This window comes from Erpetoichthys calabaricus, chromosome 3 (genome assembly GCF_900747795.2).
Source record: "Erpetoichthys calabaricus chromosome 3, fErpCal1.3, whole genome shotgun sequence".
In the NCBI taxonomy this organism is placed as follows: Eukaryota; Metazoa; Chordata; class Cladistia; order Polypteriformes; family Polypteridae; genus Erpetoichthys; species Erpetoichthys calabaricus.
The window spans coordinates 104,495,379-104,509,943 of record NC_041396.2 but is presented as its reverse complement, the minus strand read 5'-3'; the positions used below and the strand labels follow the sequence as shown (position 1 = coordinate 104,509,943).

The 14,565-nt window shown below is 37.5% G+C and overlaps 2 protein-coding genes across 3 annotated transcripts in view; both read left to right on the top strand.

The window, feature by feature from the left end:
• LOC127527298 (uncharacterized) overlaps positions 1-14,565 on the top strand; it is a 214,429-nt gene that overhangs the window by 92,584 nt on the left and 107,280 nt on the right. The gene's annotated exons all lie outside the window — the stretch shown is intronic.
• riox1 (ribosomal oxygenase 1) overlaps positions 1-14,565 on the top strand; it is an 81,236-nt gene that overhangs the window by 15,467 nt on the left and 51,204 nt on the right. Inside the window, exons 2-4 of the mRNA XM_028797258.2 lie at positions 5,207-5,482; positions 12,990-13,135; positions 13,470-13,569. Coding sequence (XP_028653091.2) covers positions 5,207-5,482; positions 12,990-13,135; positions 13,470-13,569 — 522 coding nt within the window. The remainder of the gene's footprint in view (positions 1-5,206; positions 5,483-12,989; positions 13,136-13,469; positions 13,570-14,565) is intronic.

Here is a 14,565-nt window from a genome sequence, read left to right as displayed (position 1 = left end):
GTGTAATAGTGTGACGACATGTTGAATTTATTCTTGACATTTCCACTTTAATCTCGATGCTTATGACGAGGATAAAGTCGACATGTTGAGTATATTCTTGACATTTATACTCTATTCTCGACGTTTATGTCGAGATTAAAGTCAACATATTGACTTTATTCTCGTAATTTGTCATTAAAGTAGAACATCGTAAACTAAACTTCATCTTAAAATGAATATTTAATTTACTAGATTTTCTCAAACCCCGTCATAAGTTATGTAGCTCATTAAATGCTTTGTGTTAAGTGTTCCCCGAGCCATATTAATCGCTACGTGCTTCTTAAACTGACTTCCGCTTGCACTAAGAGGAGGAGCAGGCAGCAATCACCACACAGAATACATTAATTTCATGATATTCCTGCTCCCTGAACATTTAGAATGCTAAGATAAATACTTAATATTTTCATGATGAAATGCATTTAAGCATGTATTTATCATGTGGGGGCATGGTGGCATTGAGGGTGCACTGCTGCGTCGCCACAAGGGGGTCCCGGATGTTCTTGCCTTGAATTTGCATGTTTTTCTGGTGGGTTTACTCGGCGTGCTTCAGTTTTTTTTTTTCAAAGTGATGTAGGATGTGGGGTTTTGTTAGGCTATATTGACCCTGCTAGTGTATGTATTACTCGTATTCACCCTGCGATGTGCTGGCACCACATTCAGGATTTGCTCTTGCCTCGCGCACAATGCTTGCTGGGATGGACGCAACCCTGAATGCATGGCATAATTAAACATGTATAACAAATATTTTTTTTAAAGTTCTGAACACTCCGTGGTCTAAGTTTATAACTAGGTTTAATTTCACAAAGAGGTTTATCGTGTGGTGTTTGTATATGTGGAGAAAGAAAAAGGAAAGATAGGAACTGCAGGTTTGGTACGTCAGACAGAGACCGCACGCATGCAATAAAGAAAGCCCACTCAGAAGAACATCCGTTGAATTCTGTGTTCGTGTCTCCGAACCACCCCTTCATCATGAAAATTTATCTTGGCATTCTACATTTTCAGAGAGCAGGAATATCATGACGTGAATGTGTTCTGTGTGGCGATCGCTGCCGGATCCATATTAATTCAGTTTTCCTTAATGATGGTTCAGTTAGGTAAAGATATCACCAAGTTGCACTCGTTTTATTTTATTTTATTTTAATTTGGTGAATACTGTGTAATGCACCTGGGCTTTGAAGTCTTGGAAGTAATAGTATTATTACTGGAAGTTGCACTATTATATATTATATTGTTATTATTTATTAGTTTAAATTAGGGGTGGGCGGTATGACCAAAATTCTATATCACGGTATTTTTCTAAATTATCCCGGTTTCACGGTATTCAACGGTATTTTTTTCCCCATGCATGAATGGATGTTAACCACATTTTCCACTGCAATTACTGGCTAAGAATAATCTATTCCACTGTCAAGAGTATTGTACATTGTACAAAAAAAAAACATTTTAATGTGCACACAAGTATTAATACAGTTTTGCATTGCCCCATAAAGTGATAGTTTTCAAGGGGGTGGCACTAATGGAGAAGGTATCACATTGCATGACAGATGCAGTCAAAATATAGAACCTTTTTATTGAACAAATTTTGCAAAAACAAACTATGATTTTGACAACATATTTTCAACCATACAAAGAGGCATTTAGACTTAGTAAAATATCCAGAAGTGCTTGTCAAAAATTGTATTGCACCGAATATGTCTTAGAAAAGGAATAAATAGTAAATATTTTTTGTAAACCAACTACACTTTCTGTTAATGTTAACAATCTCTGTCCACTGACACATTAAAGTGACTTTTTAAACAACTTTATCATCATTAAACTGCATAATATTTAAACTAATAAATAATAACAATAAAATAAATAATAGTATTATTACTGATAGTTGCACTATTACTTCAAGACTTCAAGCCCAGGTGCATTACACAGTATTCACCAAATTAAAATAAAATACAACAAGTGCAAATTGGTGATGACATCTTTACCAAATGAACCATCATTTAGGCAAACTGCATTAATATGGACCTTGCTTCAAGCTAAGCTATACTGGGAAGAAAAAAACAAACTATATGTCGAGAACAAAGTCAACATTTCCACTTTATTCTCGCCGTTTATGTCGAGATTAAAGTCGACATTTCCACTTTATTCTCATAGTTTACTTCATAATTAAAGTAGAATGTCGTAAACTAAACTTCTTCCTAAAATCAATGTTTAATCAATTACTTAATTTTCCCCGTCATAAATTAATACAGCACATTAAATACTTTGTGTTACGTTCCCCGACCCAGTGGTTAATCACTACGCTTCTTAAACTGACTTCCTCCGCACTAAGAGAAGACAGAGATCACCATACAGAATCCATTCACTTCATGATATTCCTGCTTTCTAAAAATTTAGAATGCTAAGATAAATACTTGATATCATTTTCATGATGAAATGCATTAAAGCAGGTATTACACATGCACGGTAGTGAGGCGGTAGTGCTGCTCCCTCGCAGTAAGGGGTCCCCAGGTGTATGTTCAGTGTAGAGAACTTTATGGCAGGTGTGACGAGGCTCCAAAAAAACTGGATGTATGAATAGCTATTGCACAGGTTTAACTTAAATATTGTGTAAATGTTGGGTTTGTGATCTGCTGGTCGGAGACACGAACACAGAATTCAATTCATGTTCTTCTGAGTGGGCTATCTTTATTGCATGCATGCTGTCTCTATCTGACGTAGGCTACCAAAACCCCAGTTCCTATCCTTCCTTTTACCACATAACCAATCACCACACGATAAACGTCTTTGTAAAATTAAAACTAGTTATAAACTTAGCCCATGGAGTTTTCAGAACTTTAAAAATATCTTTGTTATACATGTTTAATTATGCCATCCATTCAGAGTTGCGCCCATCTCTGAACGAGTCACTTAACACAAAGCATTTAATGTGCTATATAACTTATGACGGGGTTTGAGAAAATTTAGTACATTAAATATTCATTTTATGATGAAGTTTAGTTTACGATGTTCTACTTTAATGACAAATTACGAGAATAAAGTCAAAAGAATATATTCTCGTCATAAGCGTCAAGATTAAAGTGGAAATGTCGAGAATAAAGTCAAAATGTTGTCACACTATTACACAGTACCCAGGTACATTACACTGTATTGAAAACAAATAAAACAAGTACAACTTGGCTTGCAGTATTATCCAGTAGTATAGAAACAGTATTTACACATCTGACCTTTTAAAACTAAAGCATCTCCAGGCGACAGACGTGACTGTTTTTTTTCGTCTCTCTGTCCATTTTCACCGCACGGCATACCTATGCTACCGCCCACTATTTGGTGGTGTAGCAGTGAAAAAGAGCCCTAGTGCAACAAATCTGTGTGTAGCGGTGTAGCAGTGAAAAAAGTCCCCACTTGAACAGTTTCCCGCTGCGCCACGTTCCGAACGTCATTTAGGCAATTTAAACCAGTGTTGCGGTATAAGAGAAAAAATTTTAAAATGGTTTTCGGTATGAACCGGTATACCGCCCAGCACTAGTTTAAATATCCAGTTTAATGATGGTAAATTTGTTTAAAAGACACTTTAACGTGTCAGTGGACAGAGATTTTTAACATTAATAAAGTATAGTTGGTTTACAAAAAATATTTACTATTTATTCCTTTTCTAAGACATGTTCAGTGCAATACAACTTTTGACAAGCATCTCTGGATATTTTACTAAGTCTAAATGCCTCTTTGGATGGTTGAAAATATGTTGTCAACATTTTAGTTTAAGATGTTTGCAAACTTTGTTCAATAAAAAGGCTCTTTATTTTGACTGCATCTGTCATGCAATGTGATTCCTTCTCTTCATTAGTGCCATCCCCTTGAAAACTTGATCACTTTATGGGGCCGTGCGAACCTGTATTAATACGGTTGTGCACATCAAAAATGTTTTTTTGTACAAGGTACAATTCTCATGACAGTGGAATAGGTTATTCTTAGCCAGTAACTGCAGTGGAAAATGTGGTTAACATCCACTCATGCATGGGGAAAAAAAATACCGTCCATTACCGTGAAACCGGTATAATTTTGAAAAATAGCGTGATATAGGATTTTGGTCATACACCCAGCACTATACAGATGTGTGTGTTTGGTTTAAATTTCTGGGACATCCAGATGCAACAACATTGTTTTGAGTGTAAAAAAATAAATAAATAAAAATAGATATACAGGGATAGTTTACATTAACTATCTTTGTACGCAAAAGTGCATACATGAAATAGGTGTTGAGTGTAAGGGTATGTCTGGATTACAGAGAACATAATTTTACAGTTTTAATAAAATTTTAAATTAAAACTGCATTATCTTTAAGTTAATAAGAATATCTGCATGCTTTTTGTATAGATTATTTCCAGCTGCCATTTCTTCAGCTTGTAACTTTGTACACCAATGCAAGTATTACCATTGTAGTTGATGATTTATGCAGAGGCATATTTAGTTGCGCCACCAACTCTGTAATTAGGGCTGGAGAAAAATATGGATTTTCCTTTACTCTGCATTGTCATATTTATTAAATGAAATAGATATAAACACCTTCAATGATTTCTATGGTAGTTTTAGTTTAAACTTAATGATGGAAATGCAGGTCAAAAGTGTAAAGTGGGAAATACTGCTTTAAATTGCATTCTTCAGCAGGGTTTTATAATTTCTCAAACAAATCTACAAAGAAGAGGGCAGATTTCAGTAAATTGCTCAGGCATATCCACTATGGCGAGTATGTTTATCGTATTTATTGTTGTTGGTTGTAATATGATAAATATCATTTATCCATAAGTATGGGACATTGTCGACATGAAAGTGCTACTTTTGATCATCATCTGTATTATTCAGTAAATGATTAGTATGTGTCCAAGGCAGTAAATGTTAAACTGTTCTTGAAAAATGGGGCATGGTATAGTATAAACACCATAACCTATTTAAACATATGCCTCATATGACTGTTGCTAGATTTTAAGCAGTGTTGTGCAAGGCAGGTTACAAATACTAAAAATTTAAATCATTAATGTGCTAAACATTTGTCCTTAAAAGCCCTTAACTTTCCATCGAAGTGTTTGGCAAACACAATAGATTGCTACTTCATTTACCACCATTCTGTGTACGGTTTGTGTGTTGTCATTGCAAAATGGTTTCTTATTTTCAGGAAGAATGTATTGAAGAAAACAAATCTGCAGACTGCAGCCCAGTCCAGAAGCGCAAACGGATTAGAATAAAAAAAAAAGTCACTTTTCACGAAGATGTGCAAACTTTCATACAGCGCAGCAGAAGTCAAAGTCCTAAGGAGGAAGTTCCAGATCATGAAAGTTTGAACCTTGCCACAAAAAATCATGAGGCAAACTGGTTAACCAACAGAGAGAAGATTTTAAAACCACAGAAAAGCATACAGGGGAAGAGAAATGAAAGATCACCCTTTAAAAAGGTAAATATAGAGTTTAATGTTCTGTCCCTTTTTTCAGTATTATTTTCTTTTTCTCAACATTTTTTGTGTGAAATTAAAGAATTAGTGCAATTAGCTTAAGTAGATCCTAAACTCTGACTCATATCTAAACTAATATTATCAATAAAGAAGTTTATGGAGTAAAGCAGGTGCTTTGTTTATATTCTCTTTTGCATTGTGTATCTTATAATTTTGACAAAGTATATATTTTTTGACATTTTGCTTTTTTATCTTGCGCTGTTTTAAATAAGCGCTTTTGCATCTGTGATCCAAATTAACTTTTGATTTTCAATATTGTATTAGCTTCTGATAGATTAAGTTGTTGTTTGCTGTGTCACCATGACACTGAGGATTATGTTCAAGACCTCGGTAGTGAAGACAGCTGCATGGAGCTGTAACTAGAAAGTTGTTGATGCTTGTCATTAGTGGTGGACTGTATACCAGTAGAAATCTGTTGACTGTTAGAAATGTTCGTATTACATTTTTATTTTTAACAAAATAGAAGCAGATTTTATGTATAAGTAAATTATAAGTAGGTGACAATAAGTATTGTTTTACCATATTTTGATCCATATATGTTAAAATGCTATAAATATTCAAAGGTAGAAAGAAATGGAATGGAAGATGTTTTGTTTCTTCGAAATAATTATATTCATCTTTAAAAAAAAAAAAAAAAATGTCCTCCAGCATTGATTTCTGTAGAAAGAGGATTTTGAAAATTGAAAAGTGTGCTTTTGAGATAACTTTAATTTCAGTAGTGTGACAAGTGTGAAAGCTTCCTTTAGTGGGTGGGATTTTAGGACTTGTTTTAATATGTTCTGCTAAAGCAGTATTTGGTCAATATGTGTTTTCCTTGGTTTTTCTTTGTTTTAAAAGGCAATATTAAGGTCTAGTTAGTCTTGCATGTTTTTGTTTAATTGGAAGACAAAGTGTTTGGGAAGAATAGTTCTTTTAGTACTTACTTTTTATTGTCTTATTTCATTTTTATTCTATAGTTTGTACAGTACACATTTTAAAGATGCTTTCTCTTTTGCACAATAAAGGTATGTTTTGATTATCTGGTTGATTTAAAATGGTTCTTATGAAAACAAACATCACACTAGAACTACCCACTGTTACCCTATGAAATAGGGTCAACAGAAGAACTTAAACTGGATTCTGTTTTTAAAAGTGCATATATATTCTGTTTAAAAAGATTATAATATGATATATATGTGACGATGCGAGTTCTGCTCCATGCTCCCATCGGCTGTTAGGGAGCCCTTGAACCCAACACCGTCGGTAATGTCACCGATGAGCTAGACAGTGAGGCAATAACAATGAGCAAGGGGATGGTTTAAAAGTGCAAAGTGCTGTTACTAAAAGACAATCAAAACAGTCCATATTCTAATAAAGTGCAGTAGTGCATTCAATAAATCTTTAAATAAATAATCCTTAAAACAGTTGTGAAGTGGAGGTTTAAAATACACAAAAACAACAATCCTTTAACGTTAAAACGTCAACAGGAAGCAGTCTTTAAAAACAGATGACAATCCCCGGTGCTTCTTCTCTGTTAGCGTCAGCGTCTCACCTGCTTCTCCCATGCAGGCTCTGCAACAGGCGAGACGCTCTTAATGCAGCTGACCTTCTCTACACTGTCCTGCTTCAGCTGTTTGGCTCGCCTCACCGACCTCTGGCTCCGGTAGGCTCCTCCAGACAGCGACTTGTGTTCTACAGCGACCAGAGCGCACACGCTGGGGAATACACACCCCAAGCCCCAACTCCCGCGGCCTTATGCGGAGAGTCATCCTCCTTCCAGTCACTCTTGCCCTTCAGAATACTCTGCGAGAGCGACCACTGCTGCTACTCCTCGGGTGTCGGCCATACACCCAAGCTACCTGTACAGCTGCCCACGAGCCTACACTCGCTCGCTCTCCCGCACCAACTTTCTCCTCCTGCTACTTCCTGCCGTCTCCGTTTCTTTCCCTTTTACTTCTCTCTCCTTTAACCTGCTCGCGCTTCTCTATATATGCGGAGAGGACATGGCAGCTGCAGCCCATTAGCCACAGGAACGATCAGGGATGTGGGCAGTCTCACCTGTGCACTTAGGTGAGAAAAGCCCACACCGCAGATCGCCATGCGGCTTGCTACAGTCACCACGCCCCCTCGCTAAGCCGCGAGCGCGGCGATTACTTATTTAAAACAAAACGGTCTTTGTTGGAAGAGCTGTGGACCCATAACACCACATTCCACCCTCCATAAGACTCCAGTTGCACGCCACTACCACCCCAATGCAACTGGAGACCAGATCCACAGCTCGGCCACTCTACACTGCACTAAAACAATAAAAGCACTAAAACAATAAAACCAACCCAAGCCCCCCTTCATTAAAACAGGACATTAAAAGAATAAGAACTTTAAAAGACAAATAAAAACAAACAATAAATAAATGTCCATAAAAAGCTCTGTCCTTTAAAAATGTCCTCATCAGGCTCGGGTACGTGGGTCCTTGAAAAGTCTGACATCAATCCTGCTTGCTGCTCTGTCTCCTCTTCTGTCCTCACTGCCAGGTCATCCCACCTCTGCCACCAAATGTGACGATGCGGGTTCTGCTCCATGCTCCCATCGACTGTTAGGGAGCCCTTGAACCCAACACCGTCGGTAATGTCACCGATGAGCTAGACAGTGAGGTAATAACAATGAGCAAGGGGATGGTGTATAAGTGCAAAAGTGCTTTTATTAAAATAGAACAAAACAGTGTTCATAATAAAGTGCTGTGCCGTTCATTCAAAGTCTTCTTTAAATAAATAAATAATCCAATAAAATGAAACGTGAAACGTGGAGGTTAAAACCAATAGAAAAAACTCTTCTAAAAACCACGAGGTAAAATAGCACAGGAAGCAATATGTTAAAATCAAAAAGCCCGATGTCTTCCGTTTAGCCTAGCGGCTCCCCTGCTACACCCATGTGGGCTGTTCTACCGGAGAGTCGCCCTACATGCAGCTGACCATCTCTCTGCCTGCTTCAGCTGTTTGGATTGCCTCACCGACCCCTGGCTCCGGTAGGCTCTTCCAGACAGCGACTTGGGTTCCTCAGCGACCGGGGCGCCCACGCTGGGGAATACACACCTCAAGTCTTAACTCCCGCTGCCGTCCGCGGCCTTATGCGGAAAGTCATCCATCTTCCAGTCACTCCCGTCCTTCAAAATCAACGCTGCGGGAGCGACCACTACCACTACTCCTCGGGTGTCGGCCTAATACCCAAGCTACCTGTACAGCTGCTGCACGAGCCTGCACTCGCTTGCTCGCTCTCCCGCACTCTCTTTCCTTTTCTCTTCTACCTCTTTTTTTTTTTTTTTCCTTTAACCTGCTCGCGCTTCTATATACAGTGGTGTGAAAAACTATTTGCCCCCTTCCTGATTTCTTATTCTTTTGCATGTTTGTCACACAAAATGTTTCTGATCATCAAACACATTTAACCATTAGTCAAATATAACACAAGTAAACACAAAATGCAGTTTTTAAATGATGGTTTTTATTATTTAGGGAGAAAAAAAATCCAAACCTACATGGCCCTGTGTGAAAAAGTAATTGCCCCCTTGTTAAAAAAATAACCTAACTGTGGTGTATCACACCTGAGTTCAATTTCCGTAGCCACCCCCAGGCCTGATTACTGCCACACCTGTTTCAATCAAGAAATCACTTAAATAGGAGCTGCCTGACACAGAGAAGTAGACCAAAAGCACCTCAAAAGCTAGACATCATGCCAAGATCCAAATAAATTCAGGAACAAATGAGAACAGAAGTAATTGAGATCTATCAGTCTGGTAAAGGTTATAAAGCCATTTCTAAAGCTTTGGGACTCCAGCGAACCACAGTGAGAGCCATTATCCACAAATGGCAAAAACATGGAACAGTGGTGAACCTTCCCAGGAGTGGCCGGCCGACCAAAATTACCCCAAGAGCGCAGAGACGACTCATCCGAGAGGTCACAAAAGACCCCAGGACAACGTCTAAAGAACTGCAGGCCTCACTTGCCTCAATTAAGGTCAGTGTTCACGACTCCACCATAAGAAAGAGACTGGGCAAAAACGGCCTGCATGGCAGATTTCCAAGACGCAAACCACTGTTAAGCAAAAAGAACATTAGGGCTCGTCTCAATTTTGCTAAGAAACATCTCAATGATTGCCAAGACTTTTGGGAAAATACCTTGTGGACTGATGAGTCAAAAGTTGAACTTTTTGGAAGGCAAATGTCCCATTACATCTGGCGTTAAAGGAACACAGCATTTCAGAAAAAGAACATCATACCAACAGTAAAATATGGTGGTGGTAGTGTGATGGTCTGGGGTTGTTTTGCTGCTTCAGGACCTGGAAGGCTTGCTGTGATAGATGGAACCATGAATTCTACTGTCTACCAAAAAATCCTGAAGGAGAATGTCCGGCCATCTGTTCATCAACTCAAGCTGAAGTGATCTTGGGTGCTGCAACAGGACAATGACCCAAAACACACCAGCAAATCCACCTCTGAATGGCTGAAGAAAAACAAAATGAAGACTTTGGAGTGGCCTAGTCAAAGTCCTGACCTGAATCCAATTGAGATGCTATGGCATGACCTTAAAAAGGCGGTTCATGCTAGAAAACCCTCAAATAAAGCTGAATTACAACAATTTTGCAAAGATGAGTGGGCCAAAATTCCTCCAGAGCGCTATAAAAGACTCATTGCAAGTTATCGCAAACGCTTGATTGCAGTTATTGCTGCTAAGGGTGGCCCAACCAGTTATTAGGTTCAGGGGGCAATTACTTTTTCACACAGGGCCATGTAGGTTTGGATTTTTTTTTCTCCCTAAATAATAAAAACCACCATTTACAAACTGCATTTTGTGTTTACTTGTGTTATATTTGACTAATGTTTCTGATCATCAAACACATTTAACCATTTTGTGTGACAAACATGCAAAAGAATAAGAAATCAGGAAGGGGGCAAATAGTTTTTCACACCACATGTATATGCGGAGGGGACATGGCAGCTGCAGCCCATTAGCCACAGGAACGATCACGGATGTGGGCAGTCTCTCACCTGTGTACTTAGGTGAGAAACGCCCACACCGCAGATCGCCCTGCGGCTCACTACAGTTACCACGCCCCCCTCGCTAAGCCGCGAGCGCGGTGATTATTTATTTAAAACAAAACGGCCTTTGCTGGAAGAGCTGTGGACCCATAACACCACAATATACAGTTCATATTATTGCTTTCTTGTATATTGTGATGAATATTTCTGGTCATACTGTCCACTCCTACCTGTCATGATAGTAATCTTAGGATCCTGTCGTAGTGATGACCTCAAAAGAGTTTCCAGTAATCCATTTGATTAGGGTAAGTTGGACACTGCCAAGGCTGATCTCAATAAGGATGGGAAACAATGACCTCAATGGTGAATATTGTCAAGAATTGAAGGAAACACACTGAAGAGCACCCTGGAGGATAAAAAGCCCCCTGGCTAGGTCAGTTTCCGTAATTTGCTACACTGATTTAAAATCTCGAAACTGGCAAGTTTGCTTTGTATATGAGATATGACAAAAAATATTTTTGCCTGACATCTCTATTAATAACATTGTAAATAGATTCAGGGAGTCAAGAGAAATCTCTGTGCCTAAAGGCCAAGGGCAGAAATCACTGCTCAATGTGTGTGACCTTTGAGCCCCTAGGCAGTATTGCATTAGAAACCATCATTCTACTGTGTTGGACATAGGCACATGTGCTTGGGAGTTTTTTGGGAAATTATTGTTGCTTAACACATTCCGCCGCTGTATCAGGAAATGCTCCCTGAAACTGTATTATGCAAAGAGGAAGCCATACTTCAATTTTGTGCAGAAACATTGGCGCATTCTCTGGTCCCAAGCTCATCTGAGATGTATTGAAAGACCAAAGACTGTTGAACATCTCAAGTCTTGTATACAGTAAGAACGGGCAAAAATTCCTCTTGATAAACTGCAACAATCAGATTCTTCAGTTCCCAAACGATTTAAGACGTGTAAATAAAAGAAAAGGGGATGTGACCCAGTGGTAAACGTGCCTTGGTCCCAACTTTTGGAGTGTGTTGCAGGCATCAATTTCTAAATTTGTTTATGTTTAACAAATAGAATTAGAAGGCTGTAACATAACAAAATGTGGAAAAAGTGATGCGCTGTGATTACTTTCCGGATGCACTGTATATTGTGAGAACATGTGGCTTACATGAGGATCCTGTGGGTGGTTGCTGAGCTAATTTTCCATGCTAGGATGAGGAGCTTGACAGTACAGAATTTTATATTAAAAAAAGTGTATCACTTTCATGGTACCGCTAATCTGAGGCTACCGGACATTATGTTGAATAGGTCATTATGGCAGCAGTAAACATTTACTGAGCTAATAATTATTTATTTATTCATTTGTTTTCTTGAAATTACTTATAGCTGAAGTTCTGCAACAATTCCAGCTGCTATTAATATGGATATTTCATGGATATTTCCAGATTATTATCAATGAAATTGCACCATGTTAAAAACACACAGGGCAGATGATGTTTATTTTAACTTGGTAGGATGGGGCTCTACTGACATTTTAATATATCAGTATTTAGGGGTAAAAAAACACAGTAGAATAACTTAATACTCTACAAAGCTCAAAAATGCAACGATGGATTTGATTTGAAATTTGGTGACTTTGTACAAAAAACAAAATTATCTGACACTATATTTGTGTATATTTGTCATTAATAGTGCTCTAGCAAGTGGGACATTCTAATGCACAGCATCCCCCGTTTTGCCACAGAGCTGACAGCATTCTCATGGAGAAATGAAGTATGCTGGTTTATGTATAAACTAAATTCTTACAGGAAAAACAGCTATTACACATTTATTAACATAATCAAATCATATCAGTATAAGTCCTTTAACATTATAATTGCAGAGAGGAAAACAAATTTGAGTCTGAAGAAGTCCTGGAGTATAGTCTCAGGGGTATCCATGGTTAGTTATAACAAAGTCAGATACAGTCACAGTTCTGGTGTCCTAGTTATTATCCATCACCTCCTGGACATTCATCAGTAATATATAGAGTATATTAGTGTGCAGTGTTATAACTGATGTACTAAACAATTATTAATCAGTTTTATTGATTAATATAGCTTAGCATCGTCAGCATTTGAATGAAACTTAATATATCTCCTGATGGTGGACAATGTTGTGAACTCTGTTTTCAAATTTGTTTAGAAAAAGTTTCAAGGTAAGGTTATTAAACTCTAATCATTTACTAGAAAGTGGCGATATGTTGCTTGTTGATTAGCAAATGCAATTAAATAAATTAAAATGTACCCTGTATTAAAGATTACAGTGACCCAATAAACCTTTGAAGGAATAGTCCTCTGTCATTATGGAATGTGTATGAAAGCTTTTTATAAATTCTCATTTGAACCATTTCACATTTACCTCTGAAATCTAAGGAACTTTTCTCTCAATTATTTATTTAAAGAATTTGGCAAGTTGCCAAAGGCCTTTTGTGGGACCATCATTGGAGTCAATACTTGAAGGAATTGGAAAGATAGCAGACAGCCGTGCGAGGGCTGATAAACTCTTTGAGTGGTTAATTTTGCCAGTTTCGCCAAGCATATTTTTCAGGTAAGTTAACTGAAATTTGCCTAAACATTTTAATTTTTTTTTTTAATGCCATTTTTAGAATGAAGACATTCACACATGAAATAGCTCTAAAATACTTAAATTGTACTGTTCATATTTATAACAAGAAAGAAATGATCTATATACAAAATATTCAAAGTATAATGTAATAACTTTTGGAATTTTTCATTAGTTATACTTCTTTAGGTAAGTAGACATTTCTACAAGGACTCAAATGCTTTCGAAAGTGTTTATATGGTTTAAATGTAATTGTCTCTTTGGATTTTTCTGTCTGTAAAAGTACCTTTATGTAGAATATGTATTTATTTTTTTAAAGTGATGTTTGGGAAAAGAAACCAGCTTTAATCACAAGACACAATCCTGGATATTACAAAGGGTTATTTTCAACAGAAGTGTTTCATAAGATTTTGAAAGAGGTAAGGTTCATAGATATAACCGTGTAAGTCAATTTGCATGAAGATTTTTAAACATATAAAAACAATATTTTGTTTTCATTATTTTTCTCCAGTAGGGATTTATTTTTAACTACATTCTTTTAAGTAAGTAAGGAATTTTAAGTCAAATGATTTTACATAAAATATACAAACAGTGAAGTTGTTCCAGGCGAGCAACGTTTTGCTCTTCAAAAATGCCTGCTTTGCTCGAGTCTCCATTTGAACGTCAACAGTTGATACGTTTCAGATCATTCAGTATCTTGTAATCTTTATTCACAGTTTATTGATGTGAGTAACATATCCATGCTACTTTAAAAAAAAATTGTTTACAAGTTAGGTTTCATCTGGATCAAAACTAACTCATGACCAAGTTATTCATAAGTATGTAATTTATCAATTATCTTTTTATTTGGCATTATTTACAACACTAGCTGACGCCCGCCGTAGCATATGGCGGTGTAAGAATAGGAATGGAAAACGGTGAGAAAGAAATTCAGAAATCAAGAAGAAATAAATACTTCTTGAAAGATGTAGTTGTGAATAGGTGTTTTGGTGGAGACGACAGATAATGAGTCGAAAGATATAACCCTAGAAAATGCCACGTACAACTAACCATGGCTGAAGACTGGTTGTTGTAGATTAACGCAAATCTTTGCAAACGTTTGTCCTTGGGACTTGTTGATAGTCATGGAGAAGGCGAGTCTGAGTGGTAATTGTGTGCGTTTAAATGTAAAAGGGAGATTGGTGTTGGCAGGAAGGAGAGAGATTCAGGGAATGAAGATTGTTTCAGAATTTTGGATAGCGATCAGTTTGCACTCAATAATAATTGTATGTATTCGGGTAACGATGAGTCTTGTTTCATTGCAAAGACGCTTTTGATGGTATAATATTTCGGATGAGCATAACTACAGCTCCCACCTTCAGATGAAGGATATGGGGAGGCATGCCAGTTGGTGTGAGGGTGTGTAAAAACTCCTG